At 39.8% G+C, this 25,688-nt stretch overlaps 1 protein-coding gene across 2 annotated transcripts in view; it reads left to right on the forward strand.

Moving 5' to 3' along the window:
- ncor1 (nuclear receptor corepressor 1) overlaps positions 1-25,688 on the forward strand; it is a gene marked incomplete in the record, with an annotated part of 125,602 nt that overhangs the window by 4,142 nt on the left and 95,772 nt on the right. For both annotated transcript variants that reach the window (XM_024264937.2, XM_024264945.2), the window contains 1 exon segment: positions 22,357-22,536. In XM_024264937.2, coding sequence (XP_024120705.1) covers positions 22,426-22,536 — 111 coding nt within the window.

Genomic DNA, 25,688 nt, shown 5'->3' on the forward strand with positions numbered 1-25,688 from the left:
CTTTCAGCCCCGCGTGACACGTGACCCGCGGCAATAGACAGACTGTCTCCTTTTTCTTTTTTCATGGAGGTTCTCCTCTAAATCAGGTTTTAAACTTTTGATTTTAAAGCGTGTCTTCTCTCCCTCACACTCTGTGGATCTGTCGGTAACAAACAGCGCAGCTGCGGAAAAACAATCTGGTCGGACCGAACCATTTTCAATGTAGAGGAGGGGGGTCCGGTGACGATGTTTCCAAAACAAAATATATAAACATCGTTACCTTGACATTAAAAATAAAAGTATTTGTGATTATATATTGGTTATTGGTTTACTGAAATAATGTTTTCTGTTGTGTCCTTTTGTCATCATTCGGGGCCTCCGTGCCCCCCCTCTCAGTCTGGGCTCCTAGAATCAGCTGCTCCGTAAGAAGAAGAAGCGCGGCTCTTCCAGGGGTTTCTCCCGTGTTCATTTAAAACGAAAGTTTATCGCAATAGACTCATTTCACTATCGAAAAAAAGTAATATCGCAATAACGATAATTATCGTTTTATCGCCCAGCCCTACACAAACCTGAGCTTTTTCAAGCCGCAGGTTTTTAGCTGCTCTTGATTCAACACGATTTTAATAAAGAAATACTCAGAAACACCGTTTTAATCTTTTTTTTTTTTTTTTTTTCTTTTTTTTTTTTAATCTTTAATTATTTTATTTATGTCTTCCATCATGGAAAGATGCTACAAGAACACCAAAAACACAGTTTTCATTTGAGTGGATCTATAAGTGTGTTATAATGCTCTTAAGTATATATATGATCATTGCTTATGCATATAATATTTCTTTCATTTTGTCTATTTAACATACTTTCTGATTACCACAACTGCTAGTCTACGATCATTGTGTATTTTAAGCAGAATGGGATACAATGCGTTCCGATTTCTTTACTCTCCTTTTGCTGACAAACTAGAATTCTAAAAAATAAAAAACAAGTGGGCTGCTCAGCGGCACAGTGGTTAGCGCTCTTGCCTCAAAGCAAGAAGGCCCCAGTTCTAATCCCGGCTGGGGGATCTGAAACAGAACCACCAACTGGGACCTTTCTGTGTGGAGTTTGCATGTTCTCCCCGTGCATGCGTGGGTTTTCACCGGGGACTCCGGCTTCCTCCCACCGTCCAAAAACATGCTTCATAGGTTCATTGTTTACTCTAAATTGCCCCTAGGTGTGAATGTGAGAGTGTATGAGTGTGTGATTGAGGCCCTGCGACAGACTGGAGACCTGTCCATGGTGGACCCTGCCTTCACCCATCAGTAGCCGGGTTAGGCTCTGGTGACCCCAAAAGGGACAAAGTGGCCAAGAACATGAATGAATGAACAAAAACCAAACAAATGAATAAAAATAGCCTTGTTTTCAACATTGTATCAATTTTCTGAGAGAGGCTGGATTATTTTGACTTTAGGTCAGACAATCCTTGCCAAACCCAACTATGTTTGGCCTCATAGAGTTGATTTTTATGTGATTGGTGTGTCCACGTTTGGTCATGGTTAAGCAAACTGTACCAAGGCTGACTTGCAGAGGTTGGTCAGAGTGTACCAGATTCTAATATCTGATTATCAGATTCAATTCAATTCAATTCAATTAACTTTATTTATCTGTTGGAACCTTCCTTTGCAGACCAAACATCAGCACAAGAACAGGCTCAGACATGCAGAACATATGAATAAATATGAAGAAAATATGAATGCTAAATGTGCCGGTTCATAATTTTTCAGAGCTATGGCACTAAACATCCTCAAGGCTTAAACAGGCCATACCATGAAAAAACAACTTTTTTAGCTTTTAAGTGTAGTCTACTTTTCATTCCTCACTATAAAGAACCCCAAAGTGATTTGTTCAGGCATTTCATAGAAATCCTCTAAAAACCTGTTCTCTCAACAGCAGCCCCTACCATACCCACGAAAACAAGTGGGTTCTCACGTGCTGATTAGGGCTGGGTATCAATTATAATTTCTAGAAACAATACATTTCATTTCACAAGATTATTTTCGATTATTCAATTCAATAAAATTTTGAGTTTACACAAGGGCTGGGCGATATGACGATATAAAACCGTCTTACGATCTCCAAAGCTGACGATCTGTCATTTTTGAGAGATCGTTTTATAACCATCTTCTACTAAAAGCTGCAAGAGCGAGAAGGCAAAAGCTTGTTAACTGCCTGTTAAATGACAAATATGGACAGAGGGAACAGCAAAGAACATTTTATCAGCGGTGTGCTTCATACGGTTAAATCTGAGCTGCTCCTCCTCCTCCCTCTCCCCGGTGCTTTTTCTTGTAATCAATGACATATATTACTGGATTGGAAGTCACGTGACATTCCGCGGCGTGACAGACATGCACCATCATTATGCATCGAGTCTTCTCGAGTAATGAATGGTGGAGGTCCAAAAAAGTACCAAAAGAAGCACAAAAGGAGACGCTGTGTTTTACAATCAACTTCAGAAATCTTGACAACAAAATAATCCAATGAAGAGGAATCATCACAGGACAGGAATCACACCCTTCCGCTAACTTTGGGGTCCAGATGACTCCAACCACATATTGATGTGTGATTCTTTCCATGACAAATGTGGACAAAGGTGGACAGGATTTTATGTCTGCCATGGAGATTAGTGAAACTCAAACATCAATGATAAAAAAAAGTTCGGCGCACTGTCTTATGGGGTCCAGATGACCCCACTTTTAATGTAAACAAGCTAAGGAGAGCAGAAGGGTTACAATGCACGTATGTGTATGGGCCACATGCATCCGTGTGACGTGCATGTGTTGCATGCACACATGTCTATGTGTGTGTGTGTGTGTTCACTTTCGGCTTATCCCTTTCGGGGTCACCACAGCGTAACAGCACCCACTGTTTCGCATCAGTGATTTGGCAGAGTTTTTACGCCGGATGCCCTTCCTGACACAACCCTGTACTTGAGGGGCACAGGGACCCAGTTAGGCAGCAGTATCAAGGGTCTTGCTTAAGGACCCAATCTGGGTGGGGATCAGTGGACGACCCTGGGAATCGAATCCAGGGCTCCTACGTACCAGCACTTCACCTAGCCTACATGCTTCACCAAGCATACATGCTTGTTGGTGTGCATCTTTGTGTGCTAAATCCATGTGACGCACAGGTGTTGCATGCAGGTTTCTGTGTGAGAATGTGTCTCATCCACATGCATGTAATGCACACATGTTTGTGCATGCAACCGAATCAGTGGCCTGGTGGTAGAGTGTCCGACCAGAGACTGGAAGGTTGTGACTTCAAAGTCATACCAAAGATTCTAAAAATGGACCTCAGTGCTTCCCTGCTTGACCCTCAGAATAAAGGTGATGGATTTGGGGGTTCAATCACCGAATGGTTCCTGACCACGGCTGTGTCTGCAGCTCACCGCTCCCCCAGGAGAAATTTCACACAAGGTTGTGACACAAATGGGACTTTAACTATTGTGTCTGCCCACATGTCGCATGCATCAATGTTTGTGTGTGAGGATATCTCCATACATGCATGTCTGTTTGTGAGCGTGCGTCGCCTTCGTTTTTTTGTGTGCATGCACACTTTGGTGTGGCATGTGTCCATGCGAAGCTTGTGCATCACATACACGTATGTTTGTGTGTACAATGGAGCTGCCTCGATTATTCGCGACTAAGTCGACTATTAAAATGGTCAACAACTAATTTGCTAGTCGACGCGTTGTTTTTTTGTTTTTCCTTATTATGAATTTACGCTGGAAATGAACTGCTCAGCCAAGGCTTCACTCATATTTGCATTACCCTTGTGTTGTTCGGTTCAAAGAGCTCAGATTTTGAGACATTCATCACGCAGACAGAGAGGCACTGTGTCGGCACTAGGATGTAATGATTCTTCGAGAATCGGTAAAAAAAAACTATTCAAACTCGTCAAAATGTTCCTTGAAGCAGAAAGTTTAAAAATTGATTTGACAGCTTTTCATGCAGGCATGCCTGTGTGTGTGCTTACACACTGGCCACGCAATCAAGCAGACAATTTCAGTGAAAACCAATACAACCGCGCGCACACCTGAATTCCTGACCACCATGCACGGAGTGCGCATTGCAATGCAAGTTTTAAGTTGGGCAGCGAGCCCATGTACAAATCGGAAACGCACTGAGCGCGCACTGAATGGTACGGGGCACCGCACGCGGGTTTCTGAACGTGCGCTCAGCAGGTGGTATCCACACCGGAGCAGCGTGCTCACACAGGTATCAGCAGGAGGAGAATCTTCTTCTGTTGTATTTTACTGTTTGTCAGTGCTCCTCTGCCACCTGCAATAGAGAGAACCTCAGAGGAAAAAGTAAAAACAGTTGAAAATCCCCTAGATCTTGCTAAAGACTGTTTCCTTAATGTCCATCTTGGTGTCATATTAACCCGACCGAGCACAAACCGCAATGATTCATTTCTCTTTTGTGATCATGTTTGGCACTTCAGTGCTTTGAAGCAGACGCCACCCACAAGTAGCTCCCAAATCCGGGTCCTTGATTGGTCACAGCTCTGCGCTGTTGCGATTGTGCGTGGAAATGTTAAACCGGGTTGAAGATTCAGCGCGCGCTCACTACATGCCCGATTTGTACATAGAGCTTGCGACCCGACTTAAAAACTTACGTAGCAACTTGCGCTTACGTGCTATCTAGACACAGAGGCCAAGAATTCTGGTGTGCGTGTGTTTGCATTGACTTTTCATTGAAAGTGTGCGCTTGATTGCGCGTTGACGCGGGCGGTGTGGAGACACCTTGAGGCAAACCTCGCGAGTTGTTGCTCTCTGCAGCTTTTTTTGTTTTTTTCACAACAACCTTACTGCAATTTTGACCAATCTTTGATGACAACAGTCATAGATGACGACGTGACCGTTACCCTTCTTACTTTTTCCACGGACCATGCTCTCTTTTATCTATTTTGACCTCTCTTTTTGTCCTCTTCAAGATGCGTGTGAACGGTTACCCCGCCGCGGACACGCATGCTGGGGGGGCGTGTGCAGAGCGCGTGCGGTGCAGTCCATCATGAACCAAGAATGAGAGAGAGAAACTGGAAATTATTCATGAAATAGTAATAATTATTATTATTGTTTTTTTTCCTTCCTCAATCTCTGAGGCTCTGTTTGCCGCTCCATCCATTTCATGACGTCGTTCTAGAGATGATTTTGACAGCGTGTCTCTGTTTCTCCCATGAAAACAAACAGCATCTGAACTTTTGCAGAGATTGATGTACATACTGTATGTGTGGCCTTAAGGCCATTGGTATACTGGTTCACAACACAAATACTGTCACAACTGTGTCCGACCTGGAGGGTGGGGTGTCCATAGTCTACAGTAATGAACACCTGTTAGACCCGGAGTTTATTGGAGGCAGAACACAATAGCAGATATATCAAAGTGTGCATTTAAAATTAAAGTGTTTTGCTGATCACTGCTAGCTCTGTGGAGAAAGTGTGCTTTGTGTTGGCCTGGGGTGGTGTTGGCAGCACAGACTCCTTCTGAGTCAATCAGTCAAACTTTATTTATAAAAGCGCGCTTCTCACACTTGCGCAGCTCAAAGCGCTTTACAATTGAAAACAGAAACAAGCAAATAAATAAATCTTGCTCTTCTTCTCCTTTCGGCTTTTCCCTTCAGGGGTTGCCACAGCGAATCAGTTTCCTCCATCTAAGCCTGTCTTCAGCATCCTCCACTCTAACACCAGCCACCTTCATGTCTTCATTCACTGCATCCATAAACCTCCCCTTTGGTCTTCCTTTAGACCTCTTTCCTGGCAGCTCAGGAAAGAGGTCTAAAGGAAGGTCTAAAGGTCTAAAATCAACTCAGCATCCTTCTACCAATATATTCACTGTCTCTCCTCTGAACATGTCCAAACCATCTCAGTCTGGCCTCTCTGACTTTATCTCCAAAACCTCTAACATGTGCTGTCCCTCTGATGTATTCATTCCTGATCCTATCCATCCTGGTCACTCCCAAAGAGAACCTCAGCATCTTCATCTCTGCTACCTCCAGCTCTGCTTCCTGTCTTTTCTTCAGTCCCACTGTTTCTAGTCCAAACAACATGGCTGGTCTCACCACAGTCTTGTACACCTTTCCTTTCATTTGTGCTGAAACTCTTCTGTCACACATCACACCTGACACTTTTCTCCACCCATTCCAACCTGCTTGCACTCTCCTCTTCACTTCTTTTCCACACTCTCCATTACTCTGTACTGTTGACCCTAAATACTTAAACTCCTCCTCCTTCTTTATCTCTTCTCCCTGTAACCTCACTCTTCCACTCTGGTTCCTCTCATTCACACACATGTACTCTGTCTTACTGCGGCTAACCTTCATTCCTCTCCTTTCCAGGGCAAACCTCCACCTCTCTAACTCCACCTCCACCTGTTCCCTGCTCTCACTACAAATCACAATATCATCTGCAAACATCATAGTCCATGGTGATTCCTGTCTAACCTCATCCGTCAGTCTGTCCATCACCATTGCAAACAGGAAGGGGCTCAGAGCTGATCCCTGATGTAATCCCACCTCCACCTTGAACTCCTCTGTCACCCCTACAGCACACCTCACCACTGTCTTACAGCCCTCATACATGTCCTGCACTGCTCGGACATACTTCTCTGTCACTCCAGACTTCCTCATACAATACCATAGTTCCTCTCTGGGCACTCTGTCATAAGCTTTCTCCAGATCTACAAAGACACAGTGGAGCTCTCTCTGACCTTCTCTGTACTTCTCTATCAACATCCTCAAAGCAAATGTTGCATCTGTAGTGCTCTTTCTTGGCATGAAACCATACTGCTGCTCACAAATGTTCACTTCTGCTCTTAGTCTGGCTTCCACTACTCTTTCCCACACCTTCATTGTATGGCTCATCAGCTTTATTCCTCTGTAGTTACCACAACTCTGCACATCTCCCTTATTCTTAAAAATGGGCACCATCACACTTCTCCTCCATTCCTCAGGCATCTTCTCACCACCTAAGATCCTGTTGAACAACCCGGTCAAAAACTCCACTGCCATCTCTCCTAGACACTTCCATACCTCCACAGGTATATCATCAGGACCAAGAGCCTTTCCACTCTTCATCCTCTTCAAAGCCCCTCTCACTTCACCTTTACTAATCTTTCTTACTTCCTGCTCCACAACCGTCACCTCTTCTACTCTTTGTTCTCTCTCATTCTCTTCATTCATCAACTCTTCAAAGTATTCTTTCCATCTTTCCATTACACCACTGACACCTGTCACCACATTACCATTCCTATCCTTGATCACCCTAACCTGCTGCATGTCCTTCCCATCTCGATCTCTCTGCCTTGCTAGTCTGTACAGGTCAGTCTCTCCCTCCTTACTACCCAACCTAGCGTACAAGTCATCATAAGCTCTTTGTTTGGCCTTTGACACCTCTACTTTCACCTTACGCTGCATCTCCCTGTACTCCTGTCTACTCTCCTCAGTCCTCTCAGTGTCCCACTTCTTCTTAGCTAGTCTCTTACTCCGTATACACTCCTGCACCTCCTCATTCCACCACCAAGTCTCCTTATCAACTCTCTTTCCTGATGACACACCAAGTACACTCCTACCTGTCTCCCTGATCACATTAGCTGTAGTTATCCAGTCATCTGGGAGTACCTCCTGACCACCCAGAGCCTGTTTCAACTGTTTCTTAAAAGTCATGCAACAATCTTCTTTTTTCAGCTTCCACCAGTTTGTCCTCTTCTCTGCCTTTGCCCTCTCTTTCTTCATCTTCTTCACCACCAGAGTCATCCTACACACCACCATCCTGTGCTGTCTGGAAACACTCTCACCAACCACTACTTTACAGTCACTGATCTCCTTCAGATTACACCGTCTACACAAGATGTAGTCTATCTGTGTGCTTCTACCTCCACTCTTATAGGTCACTCTATGTTCCTGTCTCTTCTCAAAGAATGTATTCACTATCGCCATTTCCATCTTTTTTGCAAAATCAACAACCATCTGTCCTTCTACATTCCTCTCCTGGATACCAAACCTGCCCATCACCTCCTCATCACCTCGGTTTCCTGCACCAACATGACCATTGAAATCTGCACCAATGACAACTCTCTCATTTCCAGTGATGTTCATCATCACTTCATCAAGATTCAACCAGAACTTCTCCTTCTCTTCCAGCTCACATCCTACCTGTGGGGCATACCCACTAACAACATTGAACATGACACCCTCCATTTCTATCTTCAGACTCATCACTCTATCTGACACTCTTTTTACTTCCACAACACTCCTAACAAACTCCTCCTTTAAGATAACTACAAATGTGTGATATCCTCCAATATTGGATGTTTTATTGAAAATATCAACCTTTCATTTGAGGAGATACTATTATAACGGTTTCTATTTTGGCTGAAGTTATTTACACGTAAGTGTGATCAGCACAAAAGCTGATAGAAATTCATATTTGACACATCTTTGCATTGCTGTACAAATTTTAATCACTTCCTGGGACAAATGTACTTATTGTTCTACGGGATATTTTAGGGGATAATTGTAAAACCAGGAATGGTTTGGTTCTGTGAAAATGTTCAGAGCAGATATTGAGCCACGTATTTTCAGCTGTCAAAATAAGAGCATTAAAGTAAAATAAAATCAATCTCTGGGCGAATGTATTTTATAGCATTACATGGACACATCACTTTCGTATGTTTGGCAACAGTTTTCATTCAATATGATCATTTTTTACTTTTGTTTTCCTGTAGATCAGACACAGTTATGGGCAAAAGCAAAGGGGAGCGATATTACAACCACAGCTTAGTGAACAGCGGTGCATTACCAAACAAAAACAAAAAAAGAGTTGGTGTGGCTGTTTTTTTTCCTCATCATAAAAAAGTAGCAGACTAAGTTGGGCTGGGTGGGAGTTCCACTACTGTTCTATGTTCAGAGGCTCAGTGAAGGCACCAGAAGGACTCTGGTCAGACTGTTCTAAAGCTAGCTGTTTCTTCTCATGATGTTCTGCCTGCTTGTTTTTTTTTTCAGAAAGTTTTTGCAGTAATAGGACTAGCAGTTTTAACTATTGTGAATTCAAGTTTTGCTTCCAGTCAGGTTCCTCTCAGTTTTAAACAAGCGGTAGTGAGGCCACTGTTAAAAAAGAAAGGGCTGGATCCTGCACTGCTCTCAAATTATAGGCCAATTTCTAACCTTTTTGAATAAAAGTCCTTGAGAACATTCATTTTTTTCTATTTTATTTATTTAAAAGGGACAGGACAAAAAAAACAAAAAAAAAAACATTGTTGCACTTTCAAATGTAACCGATGCCATGTCCACAGGCCATCTAGCTAAAAGCTAATTTGCAGACCAGGTCCCTGAGAATAAACAAAAAACAACAAACAATAAAGACACAAACCTCATCCTACAAAATACATGTAATCCTGAACAACCACAACAAAACACTTGCAAAAACAATGGATCTAATGTTCACAGGCTTGATTGGACTTGAGCCATTGTTTTACTTTACAACTAAATTCTTTTAGATCTGGGACTGCTTTTAATTCAGCAGGTATGGTGAAGGAGCTCTGACCAAATGTTGTCCTACATTTTGCCGGTCTGCAGTCACCATTAGCAGCTCCTCTTGTGGTAACTCCTCTGGATTTGTATTTTTCAATTGTATTGCTTATGAGTTTGGGGGCTAAACCATTAAAGCACTTAAAATTTAATTTTAAAATAGAATATAACATTTTCTAAACTTGATAAATTATGTTTTTCTAAAATGGGTTTAAATTCTCATGGGAACCTGGAACCTTTCCAGTCAGGGTTCAGGTCTGGTCACAGCACAGAGACTGCTCTTTAAAAAATGTTTTGCTAGCAACAGATGCAGGTCATCTTGTGATTCTTTTATTATCGGATCTATCTGCAGCTTTTGATACAGTCTTGATTGGTCGACTGGAACATTGGGTGGAGCTTTCTGGTAAAGCTCTACAGTGGATGAGGTCTTATCTCACAGACAGGTCTTTCAGTGTTAGCATGGGCCCTCACTCGTCCAAGTGTTACCCCTGAGGTGGGGAGTTCCCATTTACTGTAAAAAATACTGGACTTCTCGAGGCATGAGGTGCCACATTGGAAATGCATTACCTCCACTCCTCGCAAAATTAGGCCACCGCTTTCACCGTCACTTCCTGAAACGGCTATCGCCATATTGCAAAACGTCTGCAACCCATCTTCGGCGATTGTCTCAGTGAGTCATAGCTAAGTCATAAATCTATAGGAAGTACTGTCACCAATCTGGAGTGAGTTTATTGTGAGTTCCCTCCTCTTGACACGCCTCTACCACGAGACCGCGGGATGTAAACAGTTTCTACTTTAATAAAGCCGGAGAATTGTACAAGTCATTGTTGAAGTCTTTGAGGGAGAACCATTCCAACATTTGATTCTGTCAGCGTGCATCTGATCTGACAGTCTGATCAGATGCACATGAGAAGAGCGTTCAGCTGTATTTAAAATAAATAACCATTCTAACAAGTGAACAGCTGGATCTTCAGGCTTCCTATTCAGGCTGCAAGCTGGAAAAGTGCGGCAAATATTAAACTTTGGTTGGTGATTTTATGGAGGAGCTGTACCATTCCGTATGACGCGCAACTTATCGTTTATAAGCTACAATCAAAACAGTGGAAAAAAAAAAAAGTCCAAAGCACATAACCTCAGACTGAAATCTATTTCTACAGAGTAAATCCTCATCTAAAAATGTCGACAGCATGCTCCTCTTGTTATTTTAAACTGCTGCATCGGTACATTCCATTGAGGAAAACAACAGTAGGACAATGATTGGTACATTGTTGAATTGTAAAGTAGGTGTTAAAAGGTCTTCACGGACCCATTGATGAAGTCTGCTCCCATTGGCTACCTGTCATCTGTCAATCAAACCCCCCAGATGTTCCACGTCAGACCCACAAACGTTTATTGAGCCATCTGATTGGTCAATTTATAACTGTAATAACTTGTGATAATGGAAAAAAATCTTTTAAAAAAAATTAGGATTAGAAAAAAGAAGTTAAGCAGAAAGCAGCAGAGGAAGAATGATTATTCTGAGATATAAAATGACAGAGAAATAACTGTCTGTTTCTCAATGTAAGTCAATGGGACTTTGGCCTTTTTGCAACCCAGTGGTACTTCCTATATGGAACACGGAAGTAAGGGGGTTTGCGCAGTCCAGTTCTTATATACAGTCAATGGGAGTTCCTCAGGGGTCGATTCTGGGCCCACTGCTTTTTTCTATTCACATGCTAGCCCTGGGAATGCTGCTTCGTAAGCATAAGATGGATTTCCATCTTTATGTAGACGACAGCCAAATTTATCTTCCTATAGACCCTTTTCATGGTGACGTCACACAAAATGGCGACGGAGAACGGTTACTTCCAGCGTTCGCATTTAGAACGGCAAAGATGACAGCTGAATGCTGTTTAACACAATTTTACGTAAATAATTAAAGGTAATCTTACTAATTTCAAAAGAAAGATGTACAATATTTATTTTGTGAATGTCCTGCTGAACTGTATTTTCATTTCCTGTTTTAGATTGTTTACAAATCAAAATACAAATTTGAATAATCCTTCAATATTGGATGTTTTATTGAAATTATTGACTTTTCATTTGGGCAGATATTATTCTAACAAGTTCTATTTTGGCTGATGTTATTTTCACATAATTTAAGTGCGATTAAGCGCAAAAGCTGATAGAAATTCATGTCGACCATATGTAATATTTTCAGCAAAGATGCACATCGCTGCATTGCTGTACACATTTTAATCGCTTCTCAGGATACATTTATTTGCTATTGTTAGCATTAGCATTAGCGCAGATTAAAAGAATAAAATCATAATCACCTTCATAATTAAATGAGCAGCATTCACTGAAGTACTTATAACCTTAGTCGAACTATGACGAGGTTGTCAGAGAGAAATGATCCATGACTCATTTAATATAATCCATAGGAATTTGGGCAAGCAGCAGCTATTCTGCTGCGCTAATGACATTTGTACTTTGATTTGTGAACGATCTAAGAGGAGGAAAGGAATACAACCACATAGGACATTTCTAAAATAAATATTGTACACATTTCGGTTACAATTGGTTAGGTTACCAGGGTTTTTCCTGCATAGAGAATTTTGGTGGTGGCCGCCACCAGCTCCTGTCCGCCGAAAAGGGGGGGAAAGGTGGCTGATTATAGGGACCCAGTCTGAGAGGGAACCACAGAGGTCCATTATGATGACAAAATGATAAAACGGAAAAAAAATAATTCCAGTAAACCATTAACTAGAGCTGTCAGACGATTAAATTTTTTAATTGCAATTAATCACATTTCCAAAGTTAACTTGCGATTAATCGCAAACTAATATGGCCTTTTTTTAAGGAAAAAAATGTGTGCTTTGTGAAATTTAGTGAGTTTCTACATTAGTGAGAATCTACATTAATTATGAAAACAAGAATGGCAAAATTAATAGTTTTCATCAGAAATACTCTATTTTGTAACATTGTATTGAGATAAACTTTCTTAACAATAAAAGGCTGTAACATAAAATGCCTAACAAAAGCCCAAGTGCAAGTGAAGGGCATTTTAAATTCAAAACTTCAATCAACGTTCAGTAAAATAAAATAAAAAACATCAAAAATAAAATTTCCATAACACTTTCATGTTCATTTTTTGTCAGGACCAAATCTTTTCCTCCTCTGCTGAACTACAGTAATAAATGAAATAGAGATTTATCATTTCCAATGAACTTTTGTTTTTTAAAACCTTAAAGACTGAGAAAAGCGGGATACACTGTGGATAGTTTGACAGTCTGTTACTGCCGCCGCGTTCTCTGGCTGCAGCTCGATGCAGCGACGTGTCCAGCGGAGCTCACGCCATGAATATGCCGGCAGACAGACCGCTATGCTGGGGCTGGATCACGCTTAAACCTCCAGAACATTTAAAACGTCCCCCGGTGAGCTTGCTGTTCGGAACGTCGGGGGTCCGCAGCTCTCGGGACGCGGCGCCGGACGCGAGCCGGTACCACCAGACGTGGTACTGGACGCGAACCGGAGCCGGGTTAGGGTGCAGGAGCTCTCCGCGTCCTGGCGCCGGGCCGGTTCTAGCTAGCAGCTCGGTGGTTGGAGACCCGCCCGTGATCTAGTGAGAGCAGCCGGTGAGTTAGAGGGCGATGAGGGACCGCGCGCGGTCTGGAAAGGCATGTATGAGAAAATCCGCGATTAATGCGTCAAAAAAATTGTCGGCGTCAAGCACATGTCAGATTAATGCGTTTTTAACGCGACAAATCTGACAGCCCTACCAATAACCAATATATTATTACAAATATTTTTGTTTTCAATGTCAAGGTAACAATAATTATATATTTTGTTTTGGAAACATTGTCTGTGGACCCCCCTCGGCTTATTTCAACATGGTTCGGTCCAACTGGATTTTACTGCTGCAGGTACGCTGCTTGTGACAGACAGACCCCAAGTGTGTGATGTAGAGAAGACATGCTTTAAAAAAAATCTGGATCCCAAAAAAAACAGAGGGGGGGGATTAAGAGAGGAATATTTTGACCGCTCATTACAGTGAACGATGGGAATCAACTCGCGGTCTGCTGGGAACTATTTTTCCCTCTCTCCCCTGAGTTTATACGTTCATTTCAAAGTTTAAACAAGTTTATCCTTCAGATGCAAATATCACAGGAGTTTTTAAACACCTGATTTAGGAGAGTCCCTTCATGAAAAAAGAAAAGAGTAGACAGCCTGTCTATTGCCACGCATGGGGTGGGGGTGATAGGAGAGGCTGCGCGTGCTCCTAACAGCCGCGTGCAGGTGGTTTAGGACAGTGTTTTTCAGCCTTTTTTGAGCCAAGGTACGTTTTTTCCATGAAAAAAATCCCGCAGCACACTAGCATCCAAAAAGGAAAAAAAAAATTAGTCTGTATTGATGTACAGTCCCTCCACAATCTAGTGTACATTTTTTTATATATGTGGGAAGCATCATTAATCAACTGCTCAAGTTAAACGTATATGTTGTCAAAACAGTCTACATTTATTATCATTAATGAATGATTAAAAAAAAAAAAATACTTCTAAATAATCAGTTTTTATTAATGTTTTTTTTTCTCCTTTCTTTTTAAATACTTCCAAAATTAGACAAAGACTTATTAGACAAAGTAAAAACAATGTTCTTTTCTTGTTTCCCTCCACAAAAGTGATGAATTCTGGCTCTTCTCAAAATTCAATTCTTTTGCATTCATTTTCCTAAAACAGCAGTTCTTTTGGTTACCAAATGGATTTTTAGGTTGTTGTTTACTTTGTTTGATTCATTATAAACTACTAGATAAGATTATGCACAAAATCCATGATGGTAAATATGATTATTAATATGAAGTGTAAATTATGTATATGCTGTTATTTATCCCTTCCAGATAGAATGTACAAAATTAATGGTAAAAGAACTAACAATTAACTATTCCGTTTTTAACTCTACGCATTTTAAGCTTTTTTCCTTTTAAACACATTTGAAGTGAACAACATGAAACTCTGCAACCACAACCCAAAATACAAATTAAATTGTGCAAAAACCACTAAATCAAGACTTTTATTCACAATAACATTAAGAAAGACAAAAGAGTTTCAGCTTTGAGGATGTAATCTGCTTTCTTCTCTCAGTGATGATCTGCTCTGTTTGAGAGAAGATTCTCTCAGTTCTCAGGTGTCTGGATAGGTTGGTTGTGGAGCCATAAATATATACAGAATATATATACATATAGAATATTTCCTGCAGACTCTGTTCCTTAATACTATCAAGAAAAATCAAATCATTCCAGTTTTTTCTTCTTTTCTAATGTCTCTCATTTTCTTGACATTTTGTGTTGATGTTTTCTCTCTATCTCTCTCCCTATTTGGCTCTTGCGCTGCTGAATGTGTAAGCCCCTCCCCCTTCACCCAGCGCTCAGCGCGCGCACTTAACCAAATGCATCATGGGGGCTGTAGTTCATAAACTCACGCAGATGCCGTCATACTGTCGTTTCTGAGCTTCATTCTTTTATTCACTTTTTAAACTGTCTGACGTCGATTCCCGCTGGAAGCTACACCGCTAAACACGAGCTTTAGCTGTTATTTTAGTTCGAACTGAGAGACTTTATGAGCCGAATCAGAACAAGGAAGTGAGGACGTTACCCACTTCTGATTGGTCAGATTGATGACATGTGATCAAGCCTCCAACAATGATTGGCGGAGACAGCTGAAGGGGGAGGGACTTTTCTAAAAGCTGAGTTTGAGGCTAGTTTTGCGGCTGGATTACGGTAATATCATTCTGATTAATCATTTATAGAATCAAAGAAATATTTATTTTACCATCTTGCATATTCCAAACTATCCAGTGTTAAATCAGGGCCGTTTGGATGAACACAGAGCTGATAGTGATGGTAAATGTTTTAGATATGTGAAAATGGGTAATTTCCCGAGGCACACCAGACCATCTCTCACTGGCTTAGGAGAATGTTTTTTAAGACTGAATTTTATTTTGAAAGGAACTTGAATGTGCTGCTGTCAGATTAAAATAAATTAAGTGTTATAAAGCCTATTGAAAACCATACCACTGTTATGATTTACTTATTGTGTATATTATATATATGAATAATAATTATTAGAATTATTGAAATGTTCCTCATTGCTAGTTTGTACACCACAATTAATACAAAAAAATAATGAAACATTAATCCGAACTTTTTCATTTAAGGTATAAATTGGTTGGGGGGGGTGTTAGGGTGTACAAATCTTAGGTCACGATGAGACACCACCACCACCTTATTGAAAGCCAGGAAAAACCCTGGGTTACCCTTTATTATTTATGTAAAATTGCTTTAAACAGCGTTCAGCTGTCAGCTTTGCCGCTCTAAACAATGCAAGCCGGAAGCGACTCATCACACATCCGGCGATGTGTGACGTCACATGAAAAGGGTATATATATTCCATAATATAATAATATTAATATATAATATAGTATTCAAGGGTTCTGACCGCACAGTGAAGGTAATAACTAACTGCCTTGATGAAGTCAAGTTATGGGTGTCTGCTAACTTTCTTGGACTTAATGAAACATAAACAGAAGTAATTGTGTTTTCTCCCAGTGATGGAAAGGACCACGGTCTTGATCTCCTCTCGCTCGCCCCGTTTGAACAGTCCATAATTTCAAACCTTGGAGTGAAACTTGATGCCACTTTGAAAATGAACCTCCAAATCAGAAATCCTTTATTACTCCTACAAATGGGGAAATTCTCTTTATTGTGACCAGGTCCTGCTTTTTTCAAGTGCAATGTTTGGCCAGGATTAAGTCTTTTTTATCCAAGACAAATCTTGAAATTCTGACGCATGCCATCCTTTGACCAGTCTGAAATATTCCAGCTCCTTATATGCTGGGTTGCTCAAGGCTGCAATAGCCGGACCGAAACAGACAGTTATTTCTCAGTCATTTTATATGTCAGAATAATCATTCTTCCTCTGCTGCTTTCTGATTAACTTCTTTTTTCTAATCCTATTTTTTTTAAAGATTTTTTTCCATTATCACAAGTTATTACAGTTATAAATTGACCAATCAGATGGCTCAATAAGCGTTTGTGGGTCTGACGTCCAACGTCTGGGGGGTTTGATTGACAGATGACGGGTAGCCAATGGGAGCAGACTTCATCAATGGGTCCGTGAAGACCTTTTAACACCTACTTTACAATTCAACAATGTACCAATCATTGTCCTACTGTTGTTTTCCTCAATGGAATGTACCGATGCAGCAGTTTGAAACAACAAGAGGAGCATGCTGTCGACATTTTTAGATGAGGATTTACTCTGTAGAAATAGATTTCACTCTGAGGTTATGTGATTGGACTTTTTTGTTTGTTTAACGTTCGTTTTTCTTTTTTTCACTGTTTTGATTGTAGGTTATAAATTGTAAATTGTGTATATGCGCATAAAATCACCAACCAAAGTTTCATCTTCGCGGCACTTTTCCAGCTGGCAACACTGTTCCTGAAACGGAACAGCGGCTGAACTGAGATCATAACTGAAGACATGCACCGATGCTTTTATTCTTCTTTTCAAAGTAAATAAACCTGATCTCTCCTCCCACATGCGGCGGGGGCTTCGAGTTTTGGATAGCCGTCAAGAAGCAACTTAGACGCATGTTAAAATAAAGACGATTAAATAATCCACGCGCAAAATCCCTATCAGGAATTCCTCTGTCAGTACTTCCATTTTTGAGCCGAATTAGCTGGAGGAAGATTAAACTGAAAAATGAATGGATTAAACATACACTACGAGTGTGGCAATTTGTGAGAAAAAGAGTAATGGGGACAATGGGTACTTCGAGGGCCACACCCATAGCAGGTAATATAGACTTTCAACCATCAATGTGGGACAGTGGGTTTAAAAGGTGGATGAGTGCTGGCCTATGTACAATTAACCAACTTTTTGAAGGGAATACCCTAAAATCGTTCGCCCAATTACAAAAAGAGTTTTCACTACCCCCGCAAGATCATTATCGTTATCTACAAATAAGACACTACGTTCAAAACCAAGCAGAGTGGGAAAGTATTAAGGCAGAACCTACCGGCATTGAGCAATATTTCATAACTAATCACGAGAAGCATTTACCGACCAGAAAACATATATCATACATTTACAAAACGCTGATGGGAGATTTAAGTGATAACACTTTTGAAATAAGAAATAAATGGGAGTTGGAGTTAAATTCAACAATTGATGATGACATTTGGAGGGAGATCTGTGTGGCCTGCCACAAAGGTATCAATAGTAGTTTATGGAAGGAATTTGATTGGAAGGTTAAAATGAGATATTTTAGAACCCCAATGATAATCTCACAGTTCTACAAAACCATCTCACCACTATGTTGGAGGAACTGTGGTATGATGGCGGATCATTCGCACATCTTCTGGGACTGCCCAGCACTTTGTGGATTCTGGCGGGACATAATAAATGAAACTGAAAAAATATTAGACCTTAAACTTTTAGCAGATCCATTACTATTGCTATTGCATATAGGGATAGAAAAGATATGTGACCAAGACCGACAATATATACTACGCATCCTTTTGCTCATTGCACAGAAATGTATAACCTGTAACTGGAGGAAACCAACTTCTCCAACAAGCACGGAATGGATACAAAGACTCAAACAAGTCTACGTTATGGAACAGCTAACTGCTAAACTTCAAATGAAAATGGAACTATTCACAAAAAGATGGACTCATGTAACAATGTACCTAGGAAAATAATAATGTATCAACCTTTTGTCAAGAAATGTTCTGTGTGTTTGTTTTCTATGCTTGTTTTATTGTTGTAATGCATATAACTGAGTAATAAAATAAAGTTAAAAAAAAAAAATAAATAAATAATCCACGCGCAAGGAACGCAGCGGGAGAGGAGGAGGGCGTGATAAGTGGTACACGTGTGGACTATCTGTGATCCTTTACACACTTAATATTCACCATTTTTTATCACGTTGTCATCACCATCCGTGTGTTTCATTGAGAAATGCAAAATGAATTTGAATGATTGAATCCTGAATTTCCTTAGGATTTCCATAGAGATTAATTAAATATTTTCTATTCTATTCTATTTTAAAATCTCTTTTGTTCTTCTTTTATTTGCATTTAAAACCGGATTTAACTGTCGGTTGTGATTGCGTTTGAGCCGAAGGCAATGGCTTTCAATGCCTCAGTTTTTTAAGTGCTAATTTGGACACAGTGGCACTCGCCCTTAGTCGTGGGTGTATATAATTGCAGTTACCAATGACTGAAAGATCGCGGCTTAGGGACACTTGATCATATGTTTGATTAAACGGCAGGAGTCGCTGAGCAAATCCTCTATGCAGGAAAAACCCTGCAATTGGTTAGGTTACCTTTTATTATTTACAATGTAGCCACGAGGGGGCCCAAGCCAGGGTCTCATTGTGTCGGTAACATCAAATACATCTACCAAACTGTTAAGATTCAAAACACAGAGATAATAGCAGTAAATGTTGTGGCAGGTTAAAGTTTACATCTACAGCTCTTTCACTAACATCTGCTCTCTGCGATGTCACTGAGCAGAAAGCTAGCGTCAGTGCTGTATATTTTAGCTGGGCTTTCTCCGGTCTGTACAACCAAGAAAAAAGATCAACAGTGACGGCACGGGTTAAGAAAATTATGTGCGAACTCACGTAGACTCCTTACAAAGACAAAAAAAATAAAATCAAATATGCGACCGACGATAAGATTTAGGCTCTGAAAGTATCTAGCTACGAGCTACCAGAACAATGCAGCAACGTGCATCTTGACCGCACCTTTTACGTGTTTCCAACATTAATTTCCAAAATTGTTGTGCAGGTTGAACGTGAATATATGTGATTAACATCCGCTATGTTTTAAAACATGAAATATTAATAAAAACATACATCGAAGAACCAAACTAGCCGGCTACTCATGAGTAGCTAGCACCCACTTTAGCACATAGTTCACGGTTCCCAGCCTGATTTCTCTCTATTAACCCTTCCGCTCTCCTTGGTTTGTTTACATTAAAAGTGGGGTCATCTGGACCCCATAAGACAGTGCGCTGAACTTTTTTCTATCATTGATGTTTGAGTTTCACTAATGTCCATGGCAGACATAAAATCCTGTCCACCTTTGTCCACATTTGTCATGGAAGGAATCACACATCAATATGTGGTTGGAGTCATCTGGACCCCAAAGTTAGCGGAAGGGTTAAAATTTGATTCCTGTCCTGTGATGCTTCCTCTTCATTGGATTATTTTGTTGTCAAGGTTTTTGAAGTTGATTGTAAAACACAGCGTCTCCTTTTGTGCTTCTTTTGGTACTTTTTTGGACCTCCATCATTCATTATTCGAGAAGACTCGATGCATAATGATGGTGCATGTCTGTCACGCCGCGGAATGTCACGTGACTTCCAATCCAGTAATATATGTCATTGATTACAAGAAAAAGCACCGGGGAGAGGGAGGAGGAGGAGCAGCTCAGATTTAAAGTCACAGGCAGTTAACAAGCTTTTGCCTTCTCGCTCTTGCAGCTTTTAGTAGTAGATCGTGATAAAACGATCTCTCAAAAATGACAGATTGTCAGCTTTGGAGATCGTAAGACGGTTTTATATCGTCATATCGCCCATCCCTACTCTAGACTAAACTGGTGCGTCTTAGGTGCACCAGCACAAAAGTTTGGTGCAGCCACCTTCTTGACCACATTTAACTCAGCACTTTTACAAGATCACTTACCTTTTTATTTGATGTCAATATCGCCATTAAGACTTGAAAATGATTAACCTAAAAACCAGTAAGCATAGAGCTCTTTATTTGAAACAAAGTATTTTAAATATTACTAACGTAGAGCTGTCATAGGCATACAGAGTTATTAAGAGCGCTGCAGCACAAAGCTGCTTTTTTCCGCCACAGGATCCGTCGATAAAAGAGGATTACACAAACACTTTACAACTGCACAGCGCTCCATATCAGTGCGAGACTCGTTTGCTTCACTTCTGATTCCCCTGGAATTACGTTCAGTGCAATAACACTGGAGCCAAAGCTGGTGTTAATAAATAATAAGAAACTTTTTTTTTTCGTTTGCAACAACTGGCGTCATTAAGCGGGCACAGGGTGCGTGCACACAGACCCAAACTGAACAACTCAGATGTGCATTCTAGAAAGAAGAAAACAATCTTATTTGAGGTTATACGTGCACACACACACACATCAGAATGAGACTTTTTGAGTCGTGAAGATGATGTTTTTTTTCTCCTCAAAGGACGATTGGGTGCACTGGTGCGACACCAATGAAAAATCCAATTACAAAGGTGACCATGCACTCTAGAACCCTGCACAGGCCTTTTAACAAACCAACGACCAATGATTTAAGGCTAATCTTTTCCATAACCAAGGTTGAGTAGGTTTTTATGTTTCTGTGGCTTGACTTTTTGTCGTTGAGGTATAGCTCTTTTTGCATTCCCGTCCTACAGTAGATTTCAACAATACTTGGACCTATAATGGCTTTTTAGGCCACTTATTGAGTCAAATAAACACAGTAACATCCTAATATTAGCATCAAGATATAAATGTGGGGCTTTAATGGAGTCTTATTTACCTATTCGCTCCCAAAACATGCAGCTACTTAAATTATATAGTAAGATCTCTTAGTGTGCCATTTTTATTGAAGCAGCTGAAAGGTTTTACCTTTTAATTATGGTAGCTAAAAATATCTGAACGTTTCATAAAAGCAATGCTGTGGGCGCCCTTACTTTCAGTCACCTTATAACCAGAGAAATGGAAGATGCAGTTGTTTCACCTCACTACTCATTTTAGGAATCGATGGTCAGTAAAGAACAACCCATTTGATGAGACGATGACGATAAGGAAATGACTTATCCTAATTTATTTAATTCATATAACTTTGTAGAGAAGCATTTTTACTAGATTGTTTCCATGAGAACAGTGTTTCATTTCTTTTTAAAAGTGTAAGATACTAGCAGGGAAAAGCACAATGTGGACAAACGGTCTGTTTTAGTAAAGTGGATCAAAGATTCTCAACAGGGCTCAAAGTGGAGCAGGAAAACCCTTCCTAGACTGCTCTGTATCAAAAAATATAAACAAGCACAACAAATTCTTACTGAAATGTTTAGAAATGTATTTAATATACACATCTATTTAGTAAACTCAAGGAAAAAGGATTTATATGCCAATGGGGACAAATGTGCAGCAGCTTTGGTCTTGGGTGACATTTTTAATCTAAAAATAAGCCAAACAGTAGAGTTGGATGGCATGTCCTTTACACATTTGTTAGCACATCAGCAATGTAGAAAAGCATGTGAATGTTTTACAGCTATCTTTTGTTAGGTGGTGATCAGAAAGCAAAGCTGCATTCTGCATGGGACACAAAGCTTTGGGTTTAGAAATAGATGACCATCTCTCAGTACCCTGCTTGCAAACCTGATCATAGCAGCAGATACGTACGTGGAGGAAAACCATGAGCTCCTATTTACTAATGTGTTCATTTTGTGTAATAAATAAATTGTATTGTAATGTAGGAAAAATTAAATACTATAAAAAGACACCATTCAAAGGATGGCTAAACCTAAAACCCACATAACCAGAGAAGGACCTGGTAAGGGTTCATGTTGACACAAAGCTAGAGTTTATTGTATTATGTAGATATTGTCAAATTACTAAAATATATAAAATTTAGCTTTTTGGTATTTTGCTGCAGCCCTTTCAAATGTGTTTGTTATCAGAATTTTATCAACATACTTTTCAAAAACATTTTCTTTCATGTTCCCTTTCTGAAAACTGCATTTTTTGTTTTTCTTCATGCAGGGGGGTCTGTGTCTCCAGCTTCATGTTGTGATTAGTGAAGCCTCAACAGTCTGGTAGAACTCACCCAAGATGTCCAGCAGCTCGGGCTACCCCCCCACCCAGGGGACTTTCAGCAGCGAGCAGAGCCGATACCCACCCCACTCTGTCCAGTACACACTTACGGGCTCACGCCACACACAGGTACTTTCATATTGTTGTCTGACTCAGCCCTCATCTGGTTTGACCCATTGCTGTTTGTCTTAAAGTCATGATAAAGGTGTCTGTTTAATAATGCACCATCTCAGTCACCAAAAGGCTTTGACATGAGATGGAAGTGTCAACAGATTTCATGAGTAACACAGATTGTGGAGGCAACAGCTCCGTAATTAGAACAAACCTAAGAGGTTGCTTATGAAAGCGGTTTCAGAGATGCTCTTTCGCAAGTTACTATTTGCCAAAAACCTGGACTGAATTTGACTAGAGTGGATTTGTAATTAGAACTTTGAGTTGGTTTTATTTGGTGTTTTATCTTTAATAAATAAAAAAGGAAGGTCTAGTATCAGAACTGGCAAACAAAGGTTAGAAAATATCAATATTTAGGAAATCGGCAAAACTGAATTATCAAACTTTTTTCGTCCCAGTGAAGCTCTTATAACAAAAACAATTCACATGCATGGAAGCAGCAATGTCATCAGTGTACTGTAAAGCAGTGAAAACTAGAGCATTTAAGATCACAAAGTGCACAAAGAGAATAGTGTAAGGAGTCTATTAGAATAATGATTAGTATTATTCTAACTTTAGCCCCTGTGTTCTCTTATGGGGTCCAGATGACACAATTTTTAATGTAAACATGCCGAGGATAGCATAAGGGATAAAAAAAATCCTTTAATTTTAGGAAATATTGACAGTACATCTTATGTACTGTCAATATTTGAATTCTGTTTGTGTTAATTGGCCTGGAACAGATTTTTTTTGAGAACTTTATTTAAAGATTTTCAGTTTTTTTTTTTTACAAAACATAGAGCATATGAAAGAGGGATTTGTATCAACAAAAAAAAAAATTCACAGTCATACCAACCGGTGGCATGTCCGAATAGATTGAAACCCGAAACATTAAAGAAATACAAAACGTACAATAACAGACAGAAAAAATTAGACATTAAATTACATCTCAAAGTATATATCAAGCAAACACTAGAAAAAAATACATAAATAAGCAGTAATAATAATAATAATGACACACAGCGCTGCAGCATTCAAAGTCAGAATAACATTATTTATAAGTAATCAACAGTAATTATACCTTCTCATTCATGCAAAAGGCAAACCCTTAACATATGTGATAAAAGGCTTCCATGTTTTATAGTAGTTATGTATTGAACCCAGTAAACTATATCGCAAGTATTCAATTTTCAGACATAACATAACTTCTCTCACCCACTGAATAAATGAGGGAGGGCAAGCATCCTTCCATTTCATCAGTATCAGTCTTCAGGCTAACATGGGTAGAAAGGCTACCGCATTTCTTTGACATGAAGTCAGGCCTTGCTTATTTGGAAGAACTCCAAAGACTGTTGTGTATGGGTTAGGGTCTTTAGTTCTGCTGCATAAATGTGAAATAGCATCAAATATAGATCCCCAAAACCTACCCAGAGCTGTGCAAGACCAGAACATATGACTCATTGTGGCCCCTGCCTGACAACCAATGTTCCCTCTAATTTTTTGTGCGTCTGAGCAAACACAGAAACTCACTGAGCGCTCCTTCGACCACCATTAGCAACACAGAGGGTTCACTCTTTATTCACGTCTATATTTTAACTGTCTGAAATCTCTTATCTTAACAAGTCATGTAGCTTATTAAATTAATGAAACTAATAAATGTTCATCAAATTGTGTTCAATGTGAGTGATTTGCAACAATTACAATGAAAAGTAAGAAACATTCAGGAAGCGGGTCCTGCTGTCTGGGAATGCATTCAAACTCCACTTTAATTGTTTAGGACTTTTCCTGCTACAAAGAATCTTGAAGTGCTTTCCATAATAAATAAAAGAAAGATACAAATAGTAGTTAAAATAGCAAACATACTGTAGCGTCCGGCAGGACGCAATGAAGAGGCGGAGGCGACAGTTTCCAACCGCGAAGCTTTTAATAAACTTGTAAACGGTTACTGTCGGCCGTAACCACGCCGAATACAGCACAAACGATAAAGTGCTCTCATTGGCTCGTTCCTCATTACATTCCTTCATGCTCCCGCGACCCTTCTTATATTCTCCTGCTCCTCCGCCCACCCCCACACTCATCCAATCACACTGGAGCAACAATACAACACAGAACACACCAACATAGCCCCAACGTTAGTCGCTACAATACTATGAAATAAATACAAACTCAGTACTCACATTCCACCAATACAATTACAATAAAATGAATCAATTATTGTGAGGGTTTCATCCAATTATAGTGGATAAAACCCTCACATCATCAGGCAGGAGGTCCACAGTGCTGAAGTGTGGGCTCATTGTGGGGTTTTAGTTCGGACTTTTGGGACCACCAGCAGACCTTCACCTAAGAACCTGAGGAGTCTGGGAGGGTCAACTAAAGGTAAACCTGATAAAAATGAAGGTTTATTTCCATTTAAGCTTTAGAAACAAATAAAAGAATGTGCTTTGAAAACAGAATGCAATGAAGCACCGACTTCAATCTGAGCTCAGCTCCTTTACACTCATCTTCATAAGCACCTGCTTTTGATTGCCTGTCAATCTCAGAATTACATTTAAAGTGACACAGAATGCATGTCTTATATGATAATTTTATTTAAAGTTTAGAATAAGTTTTATGTTGTGCGCAGCAGTGTTAATTTTGACAGAGAATTTTAATTTAGTTTTACTCATAGTCTTTTGACTAAAATAGGGTTTAGTTTTAGTCGCAATTTAGTCATGTTGATTCTTTTTATTTTAGTCAAATTTTAGTCGACTTAATTACAGTAGATATTTAGTCGACTAAATTACAGTAGATATTTAGTCGACTAAATTACGGAAGTTATTTAGTCGACAAAAATATAGAATAAAGATAAAGCATTTTTATTAAATTTACTAAGTATAATCATATGAATAACACGCAAAGATTTTACTAATTTGTAAAAAAAAACATTTTACTTTGCTTTTCAACTTGTCATTTCTGCGAATTCAGCTTCAACAACTTAAAACACATTAATAGAAAAAAAAGAAAAATAAAAAAAATATATATTTATATACTATACATATAAATAATTCCATCCCATTTCCAATAAGAAAGTGTCTATTCACACGTAATTTTCAAAAAACCTGCAGCCACTGCTAGACTTTTTTCTTAGT

The sequence above is a fragment of the Oryzias melastigma genome, linkage group LG14, assembly GCF_002922805.2.
Source record: "Oryzias melastigma strain HK-1 linkage group LG14, ASM292280v2, whole genome shotgun sequence".
NCBI lineage: Eukaryota > Metazoa > Chordata > Actinopteri > Beloniformes > Adrianichthyidae > Oryzias > Oryzias melastigma.